Source organism: Triticum aestivum, chromosome 3A (assembly GCF_018294505.1).
Source record: "Triticum aestivum cultivar Chinese Spring chromosome 3A, IWGSC CS RefSeq v2.1, whole genome shotgun sequence".
Classification (NCBI taxonomy): Eukaryota; Viridiplantae; Streptophyta; class Magnoliopsida; order Poales; family Poaceae; genus Triticum; species Triticum aestivum.
This window is the reverse complement of record NC_057800.1, coordinates 52267689-52295375: the sequence shown is the minus strand read 5'-3', so window position 1 is coordinate 52295375 and position 27687 is coordinate 52267689. Positions and strand designations below refer to the sequence as shown.

The 27687-nt window shown below is 45.6% G+C and overlaps 1 protein-coding gene and 1 pseudogene across 1 annotated transcript; one reads left to right on the top strand and one right to left on the bottom strand.

The window, feature by feature from the left end:
• The first annotated feature begins 1632 nt into the window (after positions 1 to 1632).
• LOC123056746 (NADH-ubiquinone oxidoreductase chain 4-like) lies at positions 1633 to 15366 on the top strand. The gene is made up of 3 exons (XM_044480029.1): positions 1633 to 2008; positions 10897 to 11478; positions 14912 to 15366. Exons 1-3 carry the CDS (start codon positions 1633 to 1635, stop codon positions 15349 to 15351), a joined length of 1398 nt encoding a protein of 465 aa, XP_044335964.1. The 3' UTR covers positions 15352 to 15366.
• A 9632-nt stretch (positions 15367 to 24998) lies between these two features.
• On the bottom strand, positions 24999 to 27508 carry LOC123060192 (uncharacterized; annotated as a pseudogene).
• Positions 27509 to 27687: the final 179 nt, after the last annotated feature.

Here is a 27687-nt window from a genome sequence, read left to right as displayed (position 1 = left end):
TTAGAAAATTAAAAAATTATGATTTTTTTGTTATAAACAGTGAACATCTCTTTTTAATTTTTCATTTGAACTTCTGGTTTTCTTTTTCTAGAAACTAGGGAAAAAAATCTTATTTTTATAAACACCCAGCTGGCGTGTCATTTTAATTTGAACTGCTCCAATTTTTTCGGAATTGATTTTTCTATTTATTTAGAATATTATATTTTATTAACTAGAAAAAAATCATTATATAAATAATTTCGCACGCTATCCGTACAAATATGTTAGCAACTGATTTTTGTTGAGAGAAAATTGCGTAAGGAAGAAATCGATCCATAAAAATACATAAGCAAATACATCCATCATATTCTATTTAACTTTCTGTTAGCAAACTTCTTATGTTATTAGTTTTGGGTGGAGTGGACTTTTAACAGTGAATTCTAAAGTTTGTATTACTTTTTTGCGGGTGGAAAAAAACTTTAGAAGTTCACTAATAAAAGTAAAAAACTATAGAGTTTCTAAAGTTTTTAAACTAGACTATTTGTGTTTTCCTACTTTTTCTATATAGAACGGTGGACACCATAGAAATTACAGGTTTTAAACATATAAGGAAACAAGAATTTCACCACAAGCTGGTTTTTTAATAGTATAATATGCATGCCTGTTTTCCATCCACTCACCACCACACGTCTTTATCCCATCAGAACCGAGCTATACTGCCTACTATTCTCTATGTTGCCATTTTCTTTGTTTTTTTGGTGGGCCCATAACGGAAGCTCTAGCTTCACTTGGTTAAGATGGAACAACTTGCAAGCGGAAAGGAAGTACTCCTTCCTTGGTCACGAGGAGGAGGCAGCTTGCACTTCATATCTTCGGGAGCAACAGCAATGGAGAGGAAGCAGCTAGCGTAGGCCAGCGCCGTGGAAGCTCCTGCACGCCTCACCACCACCCGCTACCATGCTCCAGTACCCGCGGCCAGCAAGGGACGAACACATAGATTTGCACAGGCACACAAAACGCTGTCATTTTACTCATCACCTGCATCAGTTTTAGCAGGCAGCGAGATAGCAAATGCAGCAGAGAATACACTGACAAATCATTCCATGTAGCTACACGGAGCGCATCTGACTACCATCTACACCCGACAAACTGCACACTTGATCAATACCATCCAGATTCCAGAAACTACAACAGTTTAGGAATTCATCAGACTAACGGGCCAGCACTTGTCGACTGAAAAAAACGAACTGGATGATAGAAAGCGTCACCGGCACTTTGGAACATCGATGAGTGAGAGATTGCAGGGGTGGGGGCGGCTATTGGCGCAGCAGTGGGCGGCGCACTAGGCTGTTGGTGCAGCAGCTGGCGGCGTCTGGGCAGTGTGCCCCGGAAAGCGTCGCCGGTGATGAGCAATTCCTGCACGCGACCCTGTCTTTGAACTTCTCATCAGTTGAGACGATGGAGTCGGGGATCCCCGAGCAAACTGGGGCGAGGATGGCGCGGCGACCCTCCCGTCGGTTATTCGTCGGTGATGCAACAGATTAAGGGCAGTGAGGGAAGGAGTCGGACCATGGTTGGCGGCGGGAGGCGGAGACCTGCTTGGAGCAGGGGTGATGGAAGCAGAGGAGAGAAGGGAGCGCATGCGACAGTTCGATGGAGCTGTCGGCTTTGAGCGAGCTGGCTGCAGGAGTTGAACGGCGTGGAGGGGCTGCATTGAACTACTGCATAGTGCATCCCACCGTCTGGGCATCCCACGTACCCGTCGGCAGAGGTCCCCGTGTAGAGATCGGTGACATGGCCAAGCCCTTCGCCGGAGCTGTTCAAGGCAGCGACGCACCGGAGCGGGGGGCTACAACTCGTGGCAGGGCGGAGGGCGCACGCGGCTCCGACCGCGGCGGATCCCGCGGGGTGGATGGGGGCATCTGCTGCGGATCTCACGGGGTGGGATGGGGACAGCCGTCGCCGCGCCGGTCGGGGATGAAGAGCCGCCGCCATCGTGGAAGCAAGGGGAAGGGAGGCCGCTGCTGCGGTTGAAGCAGGGGGAGGGAGGACGCGGAGGCGGCGCGGTTGGTGGCCGGGGCAACGGCCGCGGCGGCGTCTCCGGTTGGGGGCGGGGCGGCGGCCGCGTCTCCGGTTGAGGGCAAAGTGGCGGCGGCGGCGCCGGTTGGGGGCGGAGAGACGAGCACGTCGCCGGTTGGGTCGGGAGGAAAATAAAATTGGTGCATTTAAAAGAACTGCTCAACTGATCAGTAATCATGACTAACCATAGCAAAAAAACACAGTAATAATATCGCTAATATAGAGTAGCATCCAGAGCTCGCTGGTAATCCGCATCTACCACCAACCATCACCAATGTAGCTTCACAAGGACTCACAAGAACAAGGATAGGAGCGCATAAACTTATTTTGTAACTTGTTCGGTGATCAAGAACACGCGCATAGGGAGCACAAGAATCGATCGAAGCATATACTCGCCATCAAGAAGGGACAAGTTTCTCCCCCCGGCCCTACTCCCCAACCAACCCACCGAACTAACTCCATACGTTCATCATCATACATTGCGTACCGTGCATTTTTCCTCTTCCTTCCATACTGTGCACGAGGCCTTTGGCTACTCAATTTATTTTCTTTTGCTGCTTCTCTATTCTACATAGACCCGGCAATCTCCCTCCGATAAAAGCATACTTTTTGAGTACTCTAAAGAAATATAGCCCATTGGGCCGGCTTTAGGATTATGCTTACTCCTACTGTGGAGAAACCCAGAGGAGTCTGACTACCATTTCTTCGTATGAAGTACGTACTTGTTCTTCACCGTGCAAGCTCTACAGGTTTCGGAATCCGAGGCCTTCAAGTTCAACCGTAGACGTAGAAGCAAACCGGTACTTAAGCATCGAGCGAATGAGAGACGAGTGAGACGCCTTTAGCTCCTAGAATGCCTTCTTCAACTTTGCTATACGCAATTCGTGCGCCAAATAGAACTGCTAGACTACGTCGAGTTGTGACCACTCATGCCTCTAAAGAGCGAGGCAAAGGGTAACACTAGGGCGGAGCTCCACCTTTTGTTCCTCCAGCTCGGACTCCTAAACTAGAAACTATATAAGAGGCACGAGATGATCAGGTGTGTGCACTAAAGCTCGACATGATGAAAGCTTATGAGAACTTCACTGCTATAGCTGATACGGGATCTAATGACTTATTTCTTAAAATAGGGTTTTGTGGCCCTAGTTTCTTTGGCCCATTTGAAATGAGCTACGAATAGGTCCTACTTCAGACAATCCTTCAGTGTCCCTTCAGAGGAGATGAGTGGGATGACGAATGAGTTCTTTAAACATCTCTATACTGCTGAAGGTACTGAAAGAATGGAGGATGTTCGTTCTGTTGACAGTTCCTCGGAAAGTATCTCAGGCAATGAATGAGCAATTGACTGCGCCCTTTACTGGTTCTGAAGTGTGACCTTTTTAAGATGTACCCTGAAAGGCCCTTGGCCCGGACGGCTATCCAGCCCACTTTTTTCAGCGAAGGTGGGATTTCTATGGTGATGAGGTTAGTGACTTCAGTTACCTTCTTGGTTCTTTTCAATGGGGAGCGTCTTGAGGAATTCAAACCTTCTCAGGGACTACGCCAGGGAGATCCAATCTCTCCGTACTTATTCTTGTTAGCAGTAGTTTAGGTATTCGAAATAGCGAAATGCATAAATTATCTATCTCAAGTACGTCTCGTACTTATCTTGAGCCATCAGTCAGATTGAATGCAGCGCCCCGCCGGCAGCTCCTGACCTCTGTTCCTATGGGGGAAAGAAGGTGTGGCTTTGGACCCCAAACTCTTCCATGACGCCCTTCTTCTTATAGCGTGGGTAAGTGATCAATACATAAAAAATCACACCCATTGGATCCATCCTGATATGATTGGGTGATTTGCACGTTCCCTTAAGAACAAGCACACACACACACACAAAATCCTGAAAAGAAAGATAGATGCTCATCTTCACACTGATAGCAGTAGGCTCACTACGTACATTGTCCAACCCACCTCGTAAGACATCTTTCCTCGGATAGCCAAGCGAAAGAGGAGGTCTCAAGCATGCAAAAACACATGTATGAGCAGGAAAAGATGTGCAATCAAGCTCAGAGACTGCAGATAACGGATCTCTCAGGCACCGGTTTCCCTCAGTTCAGGAAGGGAAGCGAGCTTTCAAGGGTCCCAGGATAAAAAAGGTAATTAATATGTCTCCGACCGAAGTGATAGATAAAGGCTTTACCCATTGGCAAGGAACGCTTGGAGGAGTGAAACAACGATTCCGCCTAGCGTAGGACACGTATATTTGATCCAATCTAGCAAGCGTAGCCAGCCCCACCCACGGGTGAAATTGTACAGCTCCCTATCTCGTTGAAAGCCCCTTTGCTTACGGAAGAGAAGAGTTGGATGCCGTGGTGGGAAAGCTCCCGTTTCAACTTTGCTTCTTGTAAGCTTCGGTATAAATAGCTCACTTGCGGGATCTAATCTCATTCTATGGGAACAGCTTTCATTTCTATCTTTTGGCTTAAAGTGGTGAACAAATCCTTTCTCTTCACTTTTTGTGCTCCGCATGGCTCCGGTCAAGATGTGACTCATCCTGTATATACATAATTAGGAGACCTCTCACGAACTTGTTAAAGAAAGGAGTACCATTTGTGTGGACAAGCCAAAGCAATCCTTTGATGTTCTCAAGCAAGCTTTAATTGAGGCCCCTGTGTTGGTTCTCCCTGATTTCAGTAAAAGATTTGTGCTAGAGACAGATGCCTGTGGGCATTGGAGCTGTGATAAGGGGTAGAAGTATTCGTGTGGGGTGGGTTTCGAAGGGAAGGTTGCACAATAGATCGGAGATCCTTTGAGGAAGACTGAAATGACTATACTTATAGAATGGTCCATATCGAACAGATACGATACTGGTTTACACAGAGAATATCGCCTAGCTCTAAAACGGCAGCACCTGAGTGCAACTTCGAGTAAGAAAGAACGACCTTCTGCTACCTTTTTACCGGGGCATTGTTTTAACAACTTTAGCTGATTGATCTACGAATGGAGGGATTCAAGCTTATTTTTGTTAACCGAGATGCAAACGACTAACAAACTGGATTCGAAGCCACCTGTCGTAATAGTACCTGCGGGTTCTTTCTGTGGAGCCTTCAAATGCAATAGCTAGCTGCCCAACGGCCAATGCCACAGGCAAATCTCCATTTTCCAACTTATACAACTCTTTGGGGTCCAAAGATACTCGCCATTGCAACTTAATAAATAGGACCGGTGGGATCGCCTTCAACAGATATATCGGTTTCACTGCTTTCGTACCCTTTGTTTTGGTCATGTGGATGACCCGCAGACCGTAGATAAGATGGATACCCACGTACTGCCTTCAATGAAGAGAGTTTTACCAAGGACCCTTAGACAGATAGGGGGGACAGACAAGAGGTATGCAACCTGCTGAATATTGTCACCGAATCGCTCACTGACAAATACTTGGGGCTCCCCTCCCTGGTAGGAGTGGATAGGAGCGACTGCTTCCAACACTTAATTGAGAGAGTTTGCACTCGGATTAATGGCTGCAAAGAGGAAGGGCTAATTGGCTCTGCCATGGAGACCGAAATACGAGCTTCTTTCATCACATCATTTTGCAACGGAGAAAAAAGAAGAACATAATAAAGTTTCTGAATGACTCAAACGGCAATAGGATCGAAGGTAATGACCAGTTAGCATCTCTGATACAGGGTTACTTTGAGGGACTGTTCACCTCAGAAGTCCTAGCTCCCGACCCTGGGCTACTGGGGAAAGTAAACAGGCGAGTAACTGAAGAAATGAACGCAAGCCTCTTGGCTCCGTTCACGGCAGATGAAGTAAAGGCATCACTCTGAATACAATCGAGAGTTAGGTACAGTAATCTTCAGATATGACAATACCTCCCCCAAAGCATTGTCAAGTATTGGAATTAGGGCACCAACCACGAATAGGAGCTGTATAGAACTCCGGAAAGAGACCTTTGATGAAGTCGGCATCCTCCCAAGTGGCATTTGCTTGATCCAAACTAGCCCACTTCCTTGGTTGCGGAAAAACCATGCTACGCAAGTAATTTTCCACACACTGATTCACACGTTCTGTCTGGCCATCTGATTGTGGGTGATAGGCAGAGCTAAACCTCAATTTCACTTGCAGTGCTTTGAAGAAGGCCTGCCACATGTTACTTGTGAATATTCGGTTTCTATCAGAGACTATTGACTTTGGCAATCCATTCCACTTAAAAACATTATCCATGAAAGCATGAGAGACTGATTGTACTGTATAAGGGTGAGCAAGGGGAATGAAATGAGAATATTTAGTGAACCTGTCCACCACCAACAATATGACTTCTTTGCCCAATGATTTGGTAAGACCCTCAAAGAAATCCAGGGAGATGTCAGTCCAAGCAGAAGTAGGTAATGGCAGTGACCAGACAATTCTTCAATGTTGTGAAGGCCTCAATTTGAGCATCTGACCACTGGAATGAATCTTTTTTTAGACATTCATGAAGTGGCCTAGAATTGATCCCATAATTCTTGGTAAATCTTCTTTTTCTGCAGCAATAGCAAGAAAACTCCTCAACTGAGTGATAGTCTTAGGTGCTGGCCATTCTTTGATGGCAACTATTTTGTGGGGGTCTGTAGATAGACCCTATCCTTAGATAACATGCCCTAAATACTCCACTTGAGGGACAGGAAAACTGCATTTGCTAATCTTAGCATATAGTTTTTATGACCTTCTAACTTTAGATGCTTGAGATGAGCTTGTTTGGTCTTGCTATATATCAGAATATCATCAAAGAATACCAAAAGGTATTTCCAGAGCAAAAACATGATTCATTAAAGATTGGAAGGTAGCAGGTGCATTAGTGAGTCCAAATGACATCACTAAGTATTCATAATGACAAAAATATGTCCTAAAATTTATGAATGTCTTCTCTTCTCATTCTTATCTGATGATAACCTGATCCCAAATCAAGTTTGGAAAACAGTTGTGCACCATGTAGCTCATCTAATAGATCCTCAATGACAGGAATATTGAATTGATTTTCTGCACTTAACCCGAAAGCAAGTTTGAAAACAAGACCTGCTCTGTGAAGTGATGGAAGTAGTGAAGGTTTAGGCTTCGGATCTGTGAAGTTCAGGTTTTGGAGTAGAGGTCAGAGGCTAGTGCGGGTAGCCCTGTCGGAAACTAGAAAGAAGAGGCTGATGCACCTGCCCGGCGGTGGGTGGGTTCAGCTCGATCAACTGGGATAGGAGTTTTTTCTCTATCTTGCTCCATGGTGTTCAAGCAGTGCGTCCAGAAAGCTGTGATTCATGGGAGGGAGCAGCTTCAATAGCTTTGGCTGTGAAAACTCTTGGTCTTGGAGCATCAGTGTCATCAGTTCACCCAAGATCAGCAGGACAAATAACTACTAGGTTTGTGCCAGAAAAGCATCTTGCGTGACGGGGAAAGAGTGGAAAAAGAAAGAGATTCATCAGCTATGGAATCTGACAGGTATCGGTATTGAACAGAGGGGGCTGTTCACAAAGCATCCCATGGATGGTAATGGTGCTTCCCCAGCTGCTGTTCCTACTCCTTTGGCTGGTGCCAAATCAGGTGACTTTGAAGTTGAAGCTTGCCCGCAGAACGATGTAACCATGCTGGTAGTACTATGATTGCCTTAGAGCGCAGATGTCTCTGTCCCTAGGAACGTGATGCTTAGGTGCGAGGTGAAACACAAGCAGGAGATCGAGAAAAGAAATCATACGGATTGCAACCTACAGATGAAGAATCTGCTTCATTGTTCCCACCATCTATATCAGATGTTTAATAAGAATAGGAATCGAATAAGCTGCTGATTGACTGAGGAAGCATTTGAAAAGAAAGGAAGGGTGATGCTTGTTAAACAAAGCTGCGTGTGGGGCCGCCACGTATAGCTGTAGTTTCTGCTGTAGCATCGGTTATTTCCGTTATTGCTGTAGTAGCATCGGTTATTGCTCAGGTTACGAATGACCCAATCTATCTATGGCAACCACCCCTACTTTTAGTAGATGGAGATGCGCACCTAGAAAAGACGGATGAAAGAGAACCTGCCCTTCTGACTTCTTCTCTTGTCTGTCCTTTACGCAAAGCGATCTATGGTCTCAACAAGCCCCGATAGCGTCGGTTTTTGAAGTTCAGCACAGTGGTTATGTTATCCAGGCAGGGTTTGCTCGGAGTGATCATGATTCGGCCATGTTCGTATCAGTTTATCCTCGAGGACGTGCTATTCTGTTGTTGTATGTTGATGATATCAAACTGACTGGTGATTACTCCATTACCATATCGCTGATCAAGTGTCGCCTTCATCAATTATTTGCTATGAAGGTGCTGACGCGCCCTAAGCCTTTTCTTGGCTTGGAGGTCGCACATTCTCCTCGTGGATATTTGGTATCTCAGATCAAATAACGTCATGACTTGACCACTCGAGCTCAACTCAATGATGAGAAGACTGTTGACACTCCCTTGGAGCTTTACGTTAAACTCTGTCCGACTGATGGCTCACCATTATCTGATCCGATGCAGTACAGACAATAGGTCGGCAGTTTGGTTTATCTGACGATCTCTTGCCTAGATGGCTTTTCCTAAGAAAGTCACCCTTTCATGGCTGCCCCCCGGTCAGTTCACTTTGCAGCAGTTCATCGGATTCTTAGATATACTCGAGGTACCTTTTCTCGAGCCGTCCTTTTTTCCGTCATCGTCTTCTTTATAGTTGCGTGCAACTACTGATGCCGATTGGGCCTTCAAATAGGTGCTCAACTACAGGCTTATCTATTTTATGGGGAGACGAGACACTATCTTGGATGAGATAAAAGCAATAGACAGTTGCTCCTTCCACTGCCGAAGCGGAGTACCGTGCCATGGCACACTACTAGATAGATTGTATGGCTCTGTTGGTGACTTTCTGATTGTGGGTTTCATTTGAAAAACCCCAACGCCATTCATCTTGCGTCAAATCCGGTCTTTCGTGCAAGAGTTTCATTTTTGGCCGCTACTACGTTCGTCGAAAACTTCTTGATGGCACCATCATCTCATTACCTTATTTTTTCCCTTCGACTTCGGCTATGACCAATGCCCCACCTAGCTGAATAGGCGTAACAAAGCTACCTAAAAAAGGCAAGGTGCACCTTAGATTGAAATCGACAAATTGCGTTTTGCCAGATGGATTCTTTAGAAAGATTCCCGAATAAAGTTCAGTATAATATTTAGTTAGAATCTAAATAAAGGCGCATACGTGGGCGGGCAGGGGGGCCCACTACTTCTTCATTCGGGGGGGGGGGGGGGCTAGCCTCATGACTTCCCACTGGGCGAGGGGCGCATACCCCTACTCACTCATCAATTACGGTGTTCAGCTGACTTGCACAGAAAGACCCCTATTGTTTAGTAATTTGGCGCCCCACCTTTTGAATGACTGTTGTCAACTAATCTTTTCAATGTTCAATTCTACTCTATGTTAGAACATTTCTGTGAATGCTATTTTGATCTAAGTGGTCCTATTATCTGTCCCGTGCTAGGAAGCATTACTCCTCTTTTCATTCCAAATTCTTCAATAAGACCGATACAATTGATTGGTCTGTGCGTTTCCCTTATTACTTTTTTGTATCCCCTGTTCCTCGGATACAATTCGATCCTTCTACGGCCAAATCTCAATTTGTGGAAAGCCTTCGATGGCTTCCTTATGAAAACATCCATTTGTATATGGGTATAGACGGTCTTTCATTATTCTTCGTGATATTGACCACATTTCTAATCCCTATTTGCATTTCAGTGGGTTGGTCTGGTATGAGAAGTTTTGGGAAAGAGTATATTACATCATTTCTAATTCGTGAATTTCTAATGATCGCCGTGTCCTGCATGCTGGATCCTCTACTATTCTATGTTCTTTCCGAAAGCGTGCCAATCCCTATGTTGTGCGGAGCTGAGCATCTTCTATTCGCTGGGATCAAGCTTTTCCTCTGCAGGGGCCTTGTGCAGTAAACCCCCTACGGGCGGTCCCCCATCGTCGTAAAGTAGTAAAGGTCCCCGCGAAGCTTTCGGGAAGAGGGGTAGTCTTGTGCGTAAGCATAGCATTTCTGGTCGAACCACCGAACCACACATCTTTTTTTGGTGGGAGGGTACTCCGAGTAGTGGGTACCTCGTAGGACCTCGACCCGCCTACTCAGGTCTTGTATGGATATGCAGGAAGGGGTGCTCCTAGGTGTGTGTAGGGGGTGTGTTTGTTCGCGAGAATGAATTCCTCGTCAAGTCAGGGGGGTGTGGACACACTTGCGCGAATTCGGGTAACGGCTACAAGGGATAAAAATAAAGGAAACTGTACCCGACCAGGGATGGACGTAAACTCGTAAGCTACCGAGGGTAGGGATAATCGTCCAGGTCTTATTTAAAAAAAAGCCGCCCCGCCACTGCAGGCAGGTTAGTTCCTCTGTCGTTGCCGGAGAGTTCTTGGCGAAGAGACCTTAGGATAAGTTGCTAAAACAAACGGAGGGGAGGATCGACCCGTTCAGTAGAATTCCGAAGAAAGACTGTTGGCAGCAGGTGGAGACATTTCTTTGGCCCCCTTCCAAATAAATGCGGGCAGGGTAGAGCTCGGCAGAGGGTTCGAGAATAGGGTAGGGTTTTTTACGGTCGGGTCCCCTACCACTAGTCCGGCTAGCCTTCTTTCGGGCAGGAAGCAGGCCTAAACGACGGGCGGGCATCTCCCGCTACGCAAGCAGCATTGTTCGCCACCACCCGAGAAGCAAAAGATTCGAGAGTCAAGGCGGAAAAGACAAGCATAGTGGTCTAATGACAAGGGCCGACGACGGAAGCTCGGGACGGAGCCGTATGATGCGGAAGTCTCACGTACGGTTCCCTGAGAAGGGAGTGGCTACCCACTGGAGCTTCGACCAACTACCACCGGTCAATTCCGCTTTGGGGCCACCCCTGACTCTACCATCATTATAGGGGTATGGGGTTCGAGACAAAGAAAGATCAAGGCAGCATATCAGTTTTTCCTATATACTTTACTTGGATCCGTTTTTATGCTATTAGCTATTCTGTTGATTCTTCTCCAAACAGGAACCACCGATTTACAAATTTTATTAACCACTGAATTTAGTGAGCGGCGCCAAATCCTTCTATGGATTGCTTTTTTCGCCTCTTTTGCCGTCAAAGTGCCTATGGTACCAGTTCATATTTGGTTACCCGAAGCCCATGTAGAGGCACCTACGGCTGGATCCGTCATCTTGGCTGGAATTCTTTTAAAATTGGGAACCTACGGGTTTTTAAGATTTTCAATACCCATGTTTCCCGAAGCGACACTTTGTTTCACTCCTTTCATTTATACTCTAAGCGCGATTGCTATAATATATACTTCCTTGACCACTTTAAGACAGATCGATCTTAAGAAGATCATTGCCTACTCCTCAGTAGCCCATATGAATTTGGTGACTATTGGTATGTTTAGTCGGGCGGCGGCCGTTAGGTCACCTATTTTGAGTTATGGACACACAAGCAAGGCCAAAACATGTGTGCCGGGCGTGCGACCCATCAACCTACTAGCAATAGGGGAGAAAACTTAGCATGTCGCAACAAAAGCGTCGATTCGAGGCGTCAGCAAAACACCGCCGTCTGTTCCTAAAACAAAACCCCTTAGCGCCCCGGGACGGGAGTGGGGGACGGCCCTACGCAGACAGCAGCAGCACCGGCTCTACGAAGTCCGAATCGAATCTTTCGGTTGGCTTTCCCGTGAATAAGAATTGTTGGGCGCGGCGAAGCGAGCGCTTCTAGCTGTTTCGCTTGCTTCTTTCTTATTGTGGCGGCTATTATGGCGTGGCTGAAATGAACGAAAAGCGAGATGATTCAAATCGATTGATAGATGGCCTGATCTGTTCTGATAGATCGAAAGGTTTTCTATCAATAATAAGGGTTGACCTCTTTCTATCTATTGATGATACAAGATATCTATCTATTCTGGATCCATCAGAAAGAAATCGATATGTATCTGATTTTTTCTACATCGTATGTAGAGCGCCCAAGCGTTTGGCCAGCTCAGTTCTATTATCCATCGGTCCAATGCACTGGCTCATCTCATGGAGGGAAAAAGCAAATGTAGTTAGTTGTCTTGTTGTTGTTCGCCGCCTCGACACATTCCCCGGCATCGTCCCACACAGAAAGAAAGAGCGTGGAGCCCCGGCCCGACCTGTAAGTCCGCTAACGTAAAGCGAGGAGTTGAGCCTGAACTGGCGAACCGAAGTCACTTTCGTAACCATACTTCCTACAACTAACACGTGCCCAGTCCAGCGGGAACGCGAAGCGCAAATGAACATGAGCTGCTATACCGAATCCCCCGCTGGCCATCGGGGACCTAGTGGTAAGGCCATGATCCGCAGGGGAAGGGATCACTCATTCTTCTATTGGGGACAGGTGCACGAACGACAACTCCAAATGTCAGACATCCGCCGCCTATACCTACCGTTTAGGTGGCACCAACGAGATCTAGCTAAGGTAAGGAACTTCGTGTCGCGGCTGCTCCACTCCGCTGCGGTCTTTTGAACTGAACTTCATTGCCTTCCCGTGCGCGAAACGAATGGGCGCTGTGTCGTGGGTCAGTTTTGGGGCGGGGGGTAGAGAGAGAGACCAGAAGAGTGATTCATTTGGATCGACGAGCCATTTCGCGAATCAATGGAATGTCTCTCTATCCATATCTATTCTATCTTTATATGACGGGCCATAAAAAAAGAAGTATTTTTTATGGCATGCGGGATGATCGCGCCTAGTAGCCACATATCAGCTGCGCTCAATATGCGGGATTTCCATTGGATCAGATCTTTCGCTTTGACGAATTTGGACCTAGCGAAAAGGACTCTAAGCCTTCACGCAAACAAGCAAAGTAGAAGCAAGACAAGGAAGCGGAGCTGTCGTAGAAGCAGTAGCTTCCCCCGACAATATACAATACAACAGTAGCGACCATGAATAAAAAAGCCCCTTGTTTAACGAGTTCGCTGCTTTTCCCAGGCCGGAGAAGGGCAACTACTTATTGATTGATCGCCTTTCTTTGATATGTGTTCAATTTAGTACAATACAAACTACAACTAGATCAAAGCGGAAGGGCCACTCACTATAGAAGCTATAACTAGAAAAGCCCTAGCCAATAGTTTAGTAGTCGGCCAAACCCCCATGCTCACGACATGTTCTTGATATTGATTGAGTTGGAGGGAGTCAGAGACTACCACGGAATCCTTCCATAGTCACCCCGGTGACCTTCGTCACCAAAGCGTCACGACAGTTTCCAAGACCCCTCATATAATCTCCAGTGGGGATCAGTCGGAGCACGTAGGAATGCCGACCACTACATAAGCCGCTGGCGGAGAAAGCTCGAAGAGCTTCCCTTCATTCGCTTCGCGGGAGTCGCACACAGCACATAGCTGGAAGTCAGAGGGCCCGTACTACCTGCCTAACCCTTCGCTCCGAGGGACCGTAGAACGGAAAGCGCCTTCTAAACAACTCGGCAGAAGGGAAGGGGCCTATGTATTTGCATGACCCCTGCGGATTTGACCCTACCTACACCCGGAGCCAATCCCCTAGCGGTCCTGCCACCACGCCGCAGAACAGGAGCTCGTGTGGAACCTTGGATTTCTGGCGTAACAGCGGTGGAAGGTATCAAAATATTACGGCCGCATAACATAGTATATACGCTAAGGTCGGCCAAAATATGGACACCCGAAGGGCCCGGCGCGCACAATCCTATCCTATCCGAGCCCGTCATTGCATGCACTTCGGACAGCCGTCCGTAGCATCATAAGGAGCACCTCCCTTTCGAGGTACCCAAATGGAACGGTCTTTATTTGTGTTGTTGGTTGGTCTTTCTCAACGTGGTCTATAGCACGAAAAACCATTCTTTACAAGATAGGGCCGTTCACATGAAAGAAAATACAAAATCCATTCTTCATGGTCGGGCGCATTTCTCCAAATCCTCCAGGATCACAAGTGGAACGCTAAGCAAGGGTGGGGAGGCTGCGAGCTCCGCGTCGAACAGAAAGAAGCAAGCAGGGGGTGTTGCCGTAGCGCGCCGGAGAGCAAGCGTAGGCAACCAAACTAAATAAGGCTACAAAAGTAGCTAGCTAGCGTTTTTAAGCTGGCTGCCTTTTCTAGCGCGCGTACTCTTCTGTGGAGTCGCACGGAACGAGCCTTGTCTTCCCTCCAACGACTAGCTCCCTTTTCTTGTTCCGGTCACCCTTCTCTTGCCGTGGAAGGACTTTTGCCTGTGGTGTGGTCCAACCCGTGGGCGGAGTCGCCCTCATCCCCCCATTGCTCAGTGCTCCCTGCAGCTTCGCTGGGCTTTACCCGCGTGGGCGCGGGCTTCTATAAGAGAATGAAAAGCTCTCTTTTTACAATAAAACGCGAACCGCGCGGAGCCCACCCTTTTTCGTTTTCTGCCGCCACTGGGTGGCCGCAGGGGAAACACAGCCCGGCCGCCTCTCGGGAAAGGGGGGGTGGGCCTACCTATCCCGAGGGAGCAGCTGAGAGGTTCCATATGCCGAGCCGAAGGGCAGAACTTCAGTGCGTGATCGTAGTATGTCACCTCGTCTCGTCCTCGCAGCATCGAAGAGTACCTATGCACTATGTTCCGGTTCACTGATAAGGAAGATAGAGTTGGGGTGGGGGTCTACGATGTGATACTATAGTATGCCCCGGGGAGAAAGATGCGCAACTCAAAACGGAAGCAGGAAGCGTGTTGTCAAAAATGTCGGAGGTTACCAGATCTCTGAGACTACCATCGATCCGACAGAGCGGAACGACCAGAAAAAGAAGTGGAGTTAGAAAGCCGTATGATAGGTGGTAACTATCTTGTACGGTTCGGGGGGTAAGCGGCGTACTCTGGGGGAATATTAGGCTCTATCGAACATACAGGGAATTGGAGGTAGCATTTTACTTATGTTAAGTCATGGACTGGTTTCTTCAGCCCTTTTTCTATGTGTTGGTGTTCTATATGACCGACATAAGACTCGACTTGTTAGATATTATGGAGGTTTAGTGAGCACCATGCCGAATTTCTCTACCATTTTCTTCTTTTTCACTTTAGCCAATATGAGTTTACCCGACACTAGCAGCTTTATCGGGGAATTTCTAATCTTAGTAGGAGCTTTCCAAAGAAATAGCTTAGTAGCCACATTAGCTGCGCTTGGGATGATTTTAGGCGTGGCGTATTCCCTTTGGCTATATAATCGTGTGGTTTCTGGAAATTTAAAACCCGATTTCCTCTATAAATTCTCTGATCTAAATGGCAGAGAAGTTTCCATATTTCTACCTTTTCTTGTTGGAGGGGCGACCGTCCGTTGAACTACCAAAAAGGGTAAACCAATGTGATCATGACATTGTAGGTGCTTGCGATGGGACGGATGCGACTTCCCTCATAAGTAATGGGTGGCATAGCCTATAGCAGAAGTCCCCTTTTTTTATCCATTTCTTTATTACCCCAGAGGGGCCCACCCTAGTGGGACCGAGAGAAAGAAAGGACGGGGGGGGGGGCGACCATGCATGGCACTTCTCGACCGTGTCTCCGAGGGACAGTTGAACGAGCGACTCATGAATGCTGCCGGGTCGGACGAGCCAATAACTCGAACGTGTTCGGTTAGTTTTTTGAGCAAGAATCATAGTGTTACCTTACCATCACCATGATACGGACTCCAAGTTCTTATGGCAGAGCACGAGGAGTTTCCTTCAATATGATGATGAGAATGGAAACCAGAAGCACGACTGGGTCTTCGTAGTCCGAGATCATACTTATATATCAGTCACAGTAACGTAAGCATGAGACTTTTTGGTAGTACCGGTGAACCAGATGGCCGCGGCGAGGGAATCTGGGACGGAGGACTCGTAATATCTCTATAGATCTGGCAAAAGCGAAAGACCCCTAACGTCAGGGGCTGACCACTGAGCTCACTCAGGCCCCGCTGGGCGGGCCAGAGTGGGTGCGAGCTGGAATTGCCATAGCTTATGGTTAGAGCAATAGGAAAGGGCCCAGCAGAGAGAACAGTCAGGATAACGAGCGCGGAGCCCACTTGGCAGGCGGCAGGAGCAGCGGGCAAGTGCTTGCTTGGTAGGCCAACAGCCCTGTGAACCGGGCGGGGCACTCGACGAAAGGGGGGCACGCTGAGCAAGTACGCAAAATTGGCCCTGCGGAGCTTTCAAAAAGAAAAGCAAGGACCACTACGGGAGGTCGAACCACGGACCGGAGGTAGTAGAACGTGATCCGCACCGGTCAATATTGGATCAAACAATAGGGGACCGTAGCACTGACCTTTTTTTTGCAAGACAATAGGTACTGTTCCCTACCGAGACAAGGGACACTCTCAACGGATCCTCCACGCGCTGGGCATACCATAGTTCTTCCGTGCGTCTTTATCGTGGCGGAAACAGAACAAGAGGGAAAGACCCGGCCGACTCGCCCAGGGCTCGAGGGCGAGCCATACGAGAGTGAGTCGAATTCTGTTTACGTTCTCGGTTTGGGTTCGGGCCCCTCTCGATCTTTTGCGTATAAGGGAAGGGGGAAGGAGTCTAAATCTATGGACATTAATGAACCACCATTGATGGACGTTGCACATGACACGAGAAATTCGACTCGACGGTCCGGTGCTAATAGAAGTCGCTTACTCTTCGTCTAGCGAAGGTGCCAGATCCTTAAAGTAAAGTATCTATCAGCCTAGTGTACCAACCACGTGGTACGACGGGCACTCAAAGACCTGGCGAATGAGGGCCCACCCCACCCAAGAGCGCTTATGTCATATGGGAACTCTCGGCTGGAAACAATCCTTATGCTTTTTATATCCCGTTAGAATAATAAGAAAGAATCAAAGTCCAGGTTGGTTGGTGAGCCTAGTGATAGGAGACTATCTAGCTTGGTTCGAAGAGCACTTGTTGGGTTTCAGATTCATTTTTTGCTAAATGTTATGGCCTAAATGCTGAACTATTGACCCTACTTGTTCGGATGGGTGTTCACCCCAAAGTATTCCCGGACTGCATGCATACATCCGTAAGTAACTTAGTGCAACATGGCAAATTTCATTGAGAGGAATCAGCAAAGAAAAGAAATCTTCTCCGGGTGGTCAAGTTCCTTTTTCGGTCTGGGCCACGTCTTTGCTTTCTTCAGAGGCCCATTTTCCTGGGCATCAGTGAGTGGAATACTTAATAGTGATTACATTCTTATGTAGATTCCATTGCTCGAATGGGACTTGTTTGTTGGCACCGACCTTGATAAGAAGCAAGGGAGTGGTGCCGAAGCGAACAGAGATGCAGAGCTGTTTGTTTACCAATCCGCCAACTTAAGCTAGGAAAAGTGTAAGAGACCATGCATCTTCATGTAAATAAAGGTAAATAATCTTAGAAACAGTCAAGAAACTAGGAATTTTTTATTCCATTTCTTATCCAGGGCAAGCCCTACCGACCTACGACCGGAGAAGATGTTGTGTTGTTCGTATCACTTGCTAGAGATAGAGAAGCTAGAACAGGAACTGCCCGGGAGGGTTCAAAGAATGAGGTCTTCACCTTTGAGCTAGATCTCATCTCATTCTAGCACATACTACGAGCGATTGACTTAAAGAATACAACAAATGGTTGCGGGGTTATCTTTGTACCCTGTGACTACAACTACAAGGTCCGAATCAAGCGAAACGGCTGAGGCGCAAGCCCTTTTCTCGCCACTACTCTGTGTACCCAAAGTCAGCAACCTTTTTGGCACGCTGGCTAGCAAGTTCATTGCTTCAATGACATGAATTCAATCAAGTGGACAAATCCTATCCTGGAAAATATCGGCAATCAGCTGGAAACTCAATAGTCTTACGCGGAAAGCACTCAACCGGCCTTCCTCTTCTGAATTATATGAATGACAGAAATCAGTCCTCACTTGTATTAACTTCATGAGTGAAGAGATAGACAAGGTGGTGAAAAGCATGAAACCAAATACTGCTCCAGGTCCAGATGGCTTCTCTGTTAGCTTTTTAGAGCTTTTTGGCCCCAGTTGAGAGATATACTAATATAAATGCTTCAGGAGCTGTATCATGGCAGGTTGAACTTGTCCATACTAAACTATGGTGTCATTTCTCTACTGCCAAAGATTAAGGATGCTAATAGTATCCTACAGTATAGACCCATATGTGTTCTAAATGTTATGTTTAAAGCTATTACCAAAGCTCTGACACTTAGATTTACTCCTCTGGCTCGACAAGTAATCAGCTCTCTTCAGACTGGATTTATTCCTGGGAGGTACATTTTGGATGGATGTGTAATTCTTCATGAAGTTTTGCATGAGTTAAAAACCTCTCACTCTGAAGGAATTTTGCTTTAGTTGGACTTTGAAAAAGCTTACGATAGAGTTCAGTGGCCTTTCTTGGCAGAGGTAATGCATAGGAAAAACTTCCCTGACAGGTGGATAGATTGGATTAGACAAGCAGTGGAAGGAGGCAAAGTGTGTGTGAATATGAATGGAGATTGGCGAGAATATTTCTCTACTTTCAGAGGTTTGAGGCAAGGAGATCCTCTTTCTCCTTTGCTTTTTCACCTAGTAGGTGATGCACTATCTGCAATTCTGGATAGAGCTAAGGAAGCATGTGTGATTAGAGGTTTGGTACCACATCTGATACCAGGGGGGATTAGTCATTTGCAATATGCTTCTGATACTTTGCTTTTTTTGCATAATGACATGGAGTCTATTACTGGATTCTAATTCCTTCTCTACTGTTTAGAGGAAATGTCTGGCATGAAAGTCAATTACTTGAAGAGTGATATTTTGATAGTAGGGTTGAGTGTAGAGGAGGAGCAGAGGGTAGCTGATATAACTGTGAGATAGGCAAATTTCCAATAAAATATAATATCTGGGATTACCAATCAGCAAAGACAAGATCTCTTCTAATGATTTGTTTTCATTAAAAGGTAGAAAAGAAGTTGGACTCTTGGCAATGCAGACATTTCTCTTATGGAGGAAGAGATATATTGATCAATGCATGTTTATCAAATGTCCCTATGTACCTTCTGGGTTGCTACACTTTGCCTGTCAAAATACAGAAAAAGTTGATAAAATAAGAAATCACTTCTACTGGGAGTAAGAAGAAGAAATTTCACATTATCAGATGGGAACACCTATGCACCCCTAAAGATTATGGTGGTGTGGGCTTCACTGATATGAGAGTCAGAAACATTTGTTTACTGTCAAAGTGGCTGGAGGAGGTCAATTAACTACTGGAGCTTACACTGCAGATACTACTTATTAAAGGACACACATTTCAAGACACCTTCAAGCTACTAAAATTGGAAAGCAATGATGTTATACTGGGTAGTTCCTAGTTAAAGTTATGGTTACTACCCGGGGAGGAAAGTGATTCAGATTATGAAGTTTCCAAGAGGCGCCTAAGGCTAAGATAAGGTTAGGGAAAGAAGAAGACAACAAGATTATGGCAGGCAGCCAATTCATCGAGTAAAGGCTTCCACGGCGGGTTGACCAAAATGAGGATCCCAGATGGCATGAGCAATAGGTCTTACGTGTAAAGGATCCTATATCTAGCCTTGCCAAGCTACATGAAACAGATTTCCGGACGTCCCTAGAAAGATTATTGCTAACTGCCCAAAGTGAGAAGCAAAAATGTTCTGATAAAGACGTTCCTCAGTAATATCATCATGACTTTCAAAATCATGTGCGGTAGCAATACCAAACCAAATACGACGAGTAGTGGGGTCCTGAGCTAAGCCTTGGCTAAACCTGGGAAATCTTAATTCCATAATGCCTTTCAAAACCTCCTAGCCACTATCCTACTGCAATAATTCTTGCTAAGAAGAATGCCCATGTCGTGGCAATTCCACCCAGAAGGTAATGGGTTACTCCTACAGCACGTCCTTGTATAATGCTCAAGGCTCTAGGCTGAGTAGCAGGAGCAACTTTGAATTTGTTATGAGCCCAAACGATAGATTCAATTAGTTCTTGCCAATAACCACGGCCGCTGAATAAAAACATTAAACTGAAGGCCCATACAAAATGAGCACCTAAGAAAAAAAGACCATATGTAGATAATGAAGAACCATAAGACTGAATGACTTGCGATGCCTGTGCCCACAAGAAATCTCGAAGCCACCCATTAATCGTAATGGAACTCTGTGCAAAGTTTCCCCCTGTAATATGAGTTACCACCCCTTGATCACTTATAGTACCCCAAACATCCGACTGCATTTTCCAACTGAAATGGAAAATGACTACCGAAATTGCATTGTACATCCAGAATAAACCTAAGAAAACATGATCCCAGGCGGATACTTGACATGTTCCCCCTCGGCTAGGCCCATCGCAAGGAAAGCGAAAACCTAGATTTGCTTTATCGGGTATCAAACGGGAACTCCGAGCAAATAAAACACCTTTCAAAAGTATTAATACAGTCACATGTATGGTAAATGCATGAATGTGATGGACTAAAAAATCTGCGGTTCCTAATGGAATAGGTAACAAAGCCACTTTGCCACCTACTGCTACTAACTCGCCGCCTCCCCACGTTAAGCTAGTACTTGTTGTTGCACTAGGAGCTGTTACGCCAGGCGCAGTAGCATGGATATTTTGTACCTTTTGAGAAAAGATAGGTTGTAATTGTATGGTAGTATCCGAAAACATATCTTGTGGATGGCCTAAAGCACTCATGGTATCATTATGAATGTACAAGCCAAAACTGTGAAAACCTAGAAATATACATACCCAGTTAAGGTGGGATATGATTGCATCACGGTGTCTAAGGACGCGATCTAATAGATCGTTGTATCGAGTAGTTGGATAATAGTCTCTTACCATAAAAATTGCTGCATGTGCAGCAGCACCGACTATTAGAAATCCGCCAATCCACATGTGGTGTGTGAACAAGGAAAGTTGTGTACCATAGTCAGTAGCTAGGTATGGGTAGGAAGGCATAGAATACATATGATGAGCTACAACAATGGTTGTAGAGCCTAGCATAGCTAGGTTAAGAGATAATTGAGCATGCCATGACGTTGTTAAGATTTCATAAAGACCCTTATGGCCTTGTCCTGTAAATGGGCCCTTGTGAGCCTCCAAAATATCTTTAAGTCCATGGCCAATACCCCAATTGGTCCTATACATATGACCTACGATTAGGAAAAGAATAGCAATAGCTAAATGATGGTGCGCAATATCGGTCAGCCAGAGACCACCGGTTACTGGATCTAGTCCTCCGCGAAAAGTTAGAAATTCTGCGTATTTGGACCAATTTAAAGTGAAAAGGGGGTTGCTCCTTCGGCAAAACTAGGATAAAGTTGAGCCAAAAGGTCCTGATTCAAGATAAATTCATGAGGAAGTGGTATCTCTTTACGATCCACCCCAGCATCAAGAAATTGGTTAATTGGTAAAGGTACATGAATTTGGTGCCCCGCCCAAGAAAGAGAAGATAGGTCTGTTTTCATTCGTGTAGAACTGCTACCTCGTTAACGAACTTACTCAAAGAGTGCTATAGAGCCGAGTCTAAGAAAGCCGCCCTGTTATTATTTTCTTAACCTCAGAAAGTCTCACGCGCGGGGCACCTCACATCGCACTAAATCACTACTATTAGGCCCTTCCTAGCATTCCACAATCCGAAGGAAAAAGAGTATCCTATGAAAGAAATCGTATCTGATCTATCACCTTCCTCGTATCGATGCTTGCCACCGCGTCACTAGGTTGTTCATAGCTCTTGCTTAGCTTAATGGATCACCCAACTATATTCCGGGATGTGTGCATTCCACAATCCCTTAAGGAAGAGGTTCACTACAGCCTTGCTTGTTAATGGGTTTCTGACTTCACAGCAGAGTGCTAGACTAGGGATAAGCTGGATACTGACTTCTTTCCAAGAGCTCCATCAACCCTGCTTAGCCATACATCAGCTCTACCATTACTATACGCATTCTACCTACGCTTTTATGGAAAGAAAGAAGAAAGGTTGGATGGTTGATCCACACAAATAAGAGATATGTAGGCCCAACCTTCAGTTGCAAAGAATAGCAAGCCCCCTTTGCTGAACAGATGTATAGAGGAAAAGGGTGACCCACATCGCAAGGGCTTTCTGATTGTATGAATCAGAGCCCAAGAGAAGATCAATTCATTAGGAGACAGGTATCGATGCTTGCCAGCAGGAGAAAGATCACTAGGTTCAGTCTCTGATCTGATCAATAGGGTTCCCTAGGTACATTCCGTTTTCTGGAAATCCAGCAGGGATAGTAGCTGCCTTTTCCAGGGCAAAAAAACAAGTTAGGCTATCCGAGATTTGCTATTTTTTCCAGCCTTTTGGAGTGAAAATAAGGAGGGACTTGTGATTGGTTTTCTACAGGGAAGAGAGATACCAAGCCGGGCAACTTCCCCTACTAACTACTGAACACAAAAGCCAAGGTGACCCAGAACAATTATTTCACTTATTTCTAGTTTAAGAAGGACCTTGTGCATGGTTCACGACTCCCGGTGCTTATAGATGCGGTTCACTACAGCAGTGGTAAGAAAAGCAAGAAAATAGGTATCAAGAGATGGAAGTGAAAGAAGAACTGTTGATCGACCGGTGGTTTGGGTCTTGCCTTTTAGGATTCGGATTCCTATTGAATTGACTTTGCCTTTGCCGAGGAGCAGAAACCGAGCCCTTTGATTTGATCCAGTGAGTGACATTACGAGCAGAAGCCTCGACAAGTTGAATCCGGTACCGAAACAAGGATGACATTATTGAATATATTCTTCTTTCCTATGCTTTGCCTTTCCCGTTTTCCGTACCTTTCGTAGTAGTTACTCGTCACTAGAAACAGGATTCATGAATTCAAACTAAAAGCAAAGGTATCGCTAATTCCATTTCAGTGGAAATATAGGGATGAAAGTTTCTCTCCTACTGATTTCGATTGCACATCTAATGAAAATATATGCACATGAATGTTCAAACGCAAGGCTATCCCCTTTGCCGTTACCGAGGATCTATCTTTGTCCCTTGATTTGAAACTGAGGAAAGTGTGCGCTCGACCTCCTGGAAGGAATGCAATTATTCGCTTCATAGTCCTCGTATGAATTCGCTATCGCTCCGAATCGTGGGAGCCGTTGAGTTCGGAGATACCGTTGTAGGAAAACAAACAAGTGAAAGAAGCCCTCGTTCCCACTCTTCTTCCCCCCCACCTACCCGGTAGGTAAGTAGGGGACTCGGCATCTCTATTTCCTGATAAACCTACTAAAACTACTTCGAGAAACCTACCAATTCGAGTTTTCAATACGGAGCCAGAAAGAGGCAATAGTTAGGACGCATATGCGCCTAGCTTTTTGTCTCTTTTATCGCAGGAAGTTCTCCAAAAGTATGAAAGGCCGGAGGGCTTTGTACCAACCATTCTAGTGTGGTTGGATTCTGTTCAACAGCCCAAGGACTTTCCGCACATTTTTGGTTCTTTCCACTGCTTGAAGTGATTGCGACAACTACGAAGAAACGACGAATCCCAACTACGGATATATAAGAACCGAAACTGCTCAGAGCATTCCATCCGGCGTAAGCATCTGGATAATCTGGAATGCGACATGGCATACCCGAAAGCCCTAAGAAATGCATGGGAAAGAAGGTCAGATTAACCCCGAAAAAAGTGATCCAAAAATGGATTTGGCCTAAAGTTTCAGGATATGTCCGACCAAAGATTTTACCCACCCAATAGTAAAATCCAGAAAATAAAGCAAAAACGGCTCCCATAGAAAGTACATAATGGAAATGTGCAACCACATAATAAGTATCATGTAGAGCAATGTCTAGCCCAGAGTTTGCTAGAACTATTCCAGTGAGCCCTCCTATGGTGAACAAAAAGATGAACCCTACAGCAAATAACATGGGTGTTTTGTATTGTATCGGACCTCCCCACATGGTAGCAATCCAACTAAAGATTTTGATTCCTGTGGGCATAGCTATGATCATGGTAGCTGCGGTGAAGTAGGCACGCGTATCAACGTCTAAGCCCACAGTAAACATATGATGAGCCCAAACTAGAAATCCAAGAACACCTATACTTATCATGGCATAAACCATGCCTAGATACCCGAAGACCGGTTTTCTTGAAAAGGTCGATACGATATGACTAATAATACCAAATCCAGGAAGAATGAGAATATACACCTCTGGATGACCGAAGAACCAAAAGAGATGCTGGTATAATATTGGGTCTCCCCCTCCTACAGGATCAAAAAAGGTTGTATTAAAGTTTCAATCGGTTAATAACATTGTAATTGCACCCGCCAGTACCGGAAGTGATAATAAAAGTAGGAATGCTGTCACTAGAACGGACCACACAAAAAGTGGTAATCTATGCATAGTCATTCTAGGTCCACGCATGTTGAAGATAGTTGTTATAAAATTGATAGAACCTAAAATTGATGAAATGCCCGATAGATGAAGACTAAAAATTGCTAAATCAACTGCTCCTCCAGAATGACTGGTAATACCACTTAAGGGCGGATAGACTGTCCACCCAGTGCCGCTGCCCACTTCTACTAAGGCTGAGCTTAATAGGAGAAAGAGACTTGGTGGCAACAACCAGAATGATATATTATTTAATCGTGGAAATGCCATGTCAGGTGCACCTATCAGAATCGGAACAAACCAATTACCAAATCCACCTATCATCACCGGCATAACCATAAAAAATATCATTAAAAAAGCATGAGCCATTATTAAAACATTATAAAGTTGATGATTCCCAGCAAGAATTTGATCGCCGGGTCGGGCTAATTCCATACGAATCAGTACGGAGAAGCATGTGCCCATCACTCCTGCAATGGCACCGAAGATGAAATAGAGAGTCCCAATATCCTTGTGGTTAGTAGAGAAGAGCCATCGAACCATATTTGTCATTTTTTATTTGAGAAATGAAAACTTTCCTTATCAAAGAGGGGCCGGGGGGCTGGAAGAGAAAAGAAAGAGGGGCCCGCCCAGGGGCTGGAAGAGAAAAGAATCAGAATTACTAAGCTACCCCGCTTTTTTTGTTTCTAATTCCCTTCTAAGATCCTCCGACTTAAACAAGTCGAGAGCATGCTCGTGCTCAGCTCTTTCGAGACTTGCCTTGCTCTTGGGGATTTCTTCCCATCGGATCCTCTGTTCCACTTCCAGGCACCTCCTTGCGGAGCTTTCCGCCTCAAGGAGATCCCGGTTGTGAAACAAAATCTCTAAAGAAAACAGATCCTCCTTCATTCTCCCGCAGATCTTGATAAGACGCTTGGAGAACAGTGAAAGAATCAGTTGCGTGAATATGGTCCAGATAGGAACGAAGCGCTTCATCAACCAAGTAGGGCTCGATCGGTAGATAAGGCCCTATTCTTTGATAAAGCGCCACAAATTCCTGAATGACATCTTGTCGCATACTAGACAACTTTTCTTCCATTAGGAAGAGCTTAAGCCGTCCAGGTATGTCCTCCAGAGGGGTATTGTGATTAAGCTCGTTCTGAATGAACGTAACCCATCCAGGATCCTGCTCGTAAAGGCTCAGATAGAAGTTTAGCCCTGCTAAATGAGCTAGAGCTTGGGGATCCTGGATCTCTGGAGGAAGAGTAATAAGGAAGGAGGCTCCGAAAAGATTGCAAATTGGGAGAAGAATAATAGAAATAAAACGACAAATAAATAAATATAGACAAATAGAAAATAATAAAAAATCGTATATATATAAGGAAACTTAATACAAAGGTGCAAATAGAAAGCAGTAAACCTGCTAGTGGAGAAGAGCCATCGAACCATATTTGTCATTTTTTATTTGAGAAATGAAAACTTTCCTTATCAAAGAGGGGCCGGGGGGATGGAAGAGAAGAACTTGAATACTAAACGCTGGAAGAGAAGAACCTTAATACTAAACCAAGTTTCGGGAACTTCTTGGTGACTTGATTGGTTCCCTTCCCCCAATTTGCAAAGGATGATTCCCGTGAAGGTGATCTCGATCACCATTCTATGATATTTCTGGATGCTTTTGAGAAGCTTTTCCTTTTACCTAATGCCGGCTACCGACAACTTACTTCATGCTATTACTAACACTTATGACTGAGCCGCACTTGCTTTCCACAAGAAATTGAAACTATCATGCCTGAGACTAGCCAATAGAAGAAAGAGCCACAAGCAAGCCATAGCAGCATCCTTTTTCTTCGCTTTCTTCAACAATGCGAATCTACCTCACTCCTCATCATAACTCAAATACAAATTCGAGTTCCAAATTGATATTTCCTCACGTAAGCAATAAAATGTGAAACCAATATTCATCATGAAACTTCAGACACTGATGATTGTGAGGTTCTGGAAGAGAGACGACGTAGGCTGAAAAAAAGTAAACAGAAAACCACCCCTTAAACTCATTTGCTCAACATTCTTTCCACAGCAACTAGAAAAGTGGAGAAAATCCAATAAGGGGAGGTCCCGGTGAATACAAATCAATTGGAAACCGAACCCCGCATTCATGTCTCTAACAAGGCTGTCTAAGCTAAGCGGCCATGGACCCATGGACCCGGGGAATCTGAACCATTAGGTAGAGTTTCAGCTGAAAGAAAACCAGGTCAATCTTCCGATCGCGAGTCTTTACAAGCTTGAAACAACTTAAGCACAGGCGGGAGTCGCCCCTTTTAAAGTCAGTATTTATGCGGCGCTGAACTAACGAGCGGATACCTAACCTTCGAAGGAGAAGAAAAGACGGATGTATCTTTCATTCATATCGATCAGATGTGCTTTGCTCAGGACTCCCATTTTACCATTGCTTAAGCCATATTACATAAAGCATAGTGAGTGATACGCAATGCTGGTACCACCATGTTTTTTTCCTCACTCTGTGTAGCCACACTCGTTTGTCCATTTCTACTTATTATTTATGTTAAATAGTATCCGTTGGTTGTAGAAGCACTGGCGTTCAGGGATTGCAAAATCCATAATATCAAGAAGCGGTAGGAACCTGGCTAACTTCGATGCGGATAACGCGCTGTAGAAGAAAGTGGATCAACCAAAGTAGACCTTGATCGAAAGGCACCACAAGGCGAACCAATAGAGTGTGGTGTAAGCGGTGAAGCAGAATAGGAATTGGAACTGCTTGAACTAGAAAGGGCTTCCGCTACCGCGCTACCTCGGGAGCTCCGGAAACGGTATACTCGCTTCACTCATCTGTAATGGTATCCTTGAAAGCTAGCTAAAGTGGGTTCTAGACAAAGTTCTCCTAAGCAGGGCGGAAGGAAAAACAAGAGCAGTATAGCTCTACATTACGCTTCGGGGGCCTCGTCTTACTCACTCACCTTCTACTAATCGGACCGTGACAAAACAACCAGCCCAGCAATAGGCAAGGACTGGCTGAAATCCCTTTCCGGATCCAGTCTATCCGTATCTGCTGTCCCTTCCGCTTTCTGTGTTGATGGAGCTCGGTCAGATAGTTCCGGTATTGCGAAGGAGGGCAACGCATTGGGATCGTCCAATCCCTTCTGATCGGTTGTCATATTGAATTGCAAATTCTCGTATAGTAAGAGTTCCTTCGGTTTCCTACCTAGCACATTCTCTGTTGTCTACGCCAATATTTTACCTGCGAGTAGAGTGTGGCTGGCTACATACGGGGGAACTCAACCTACCTTTCGAAGGGTAGACCTTTACAGATGAGTGAAACGAGGATTTAGGTATATAAGGAGACGACCCGCCAAGCGAG

Excerpts from the sequence above, each read along its gene's own strand:
- LOC123056746 (XM_044480029.1), top strand. The coding sequence starts at position 1,633 with ATGGAGCTGTCGGCTTTGAGCGAGCTGGCTGCAGGAGTTGAACGGCGT. Across the intron at positions 2,009-10,896 it reads GAAGGGAGGCCGCTGCTGCG|GCTACCCACTGGAGCTTCGA; the intron begins GTTGAAGCAGGG and ends GAGAAGGGAGTG. Across the intron at positions 11,479-14,911 it reads GACTATTGGTATGTTTAGTC|CGAACATACAGGGAATTGGA; the intron begins GGGCGGCGGCCG and ends ATTAGGCTCTAT.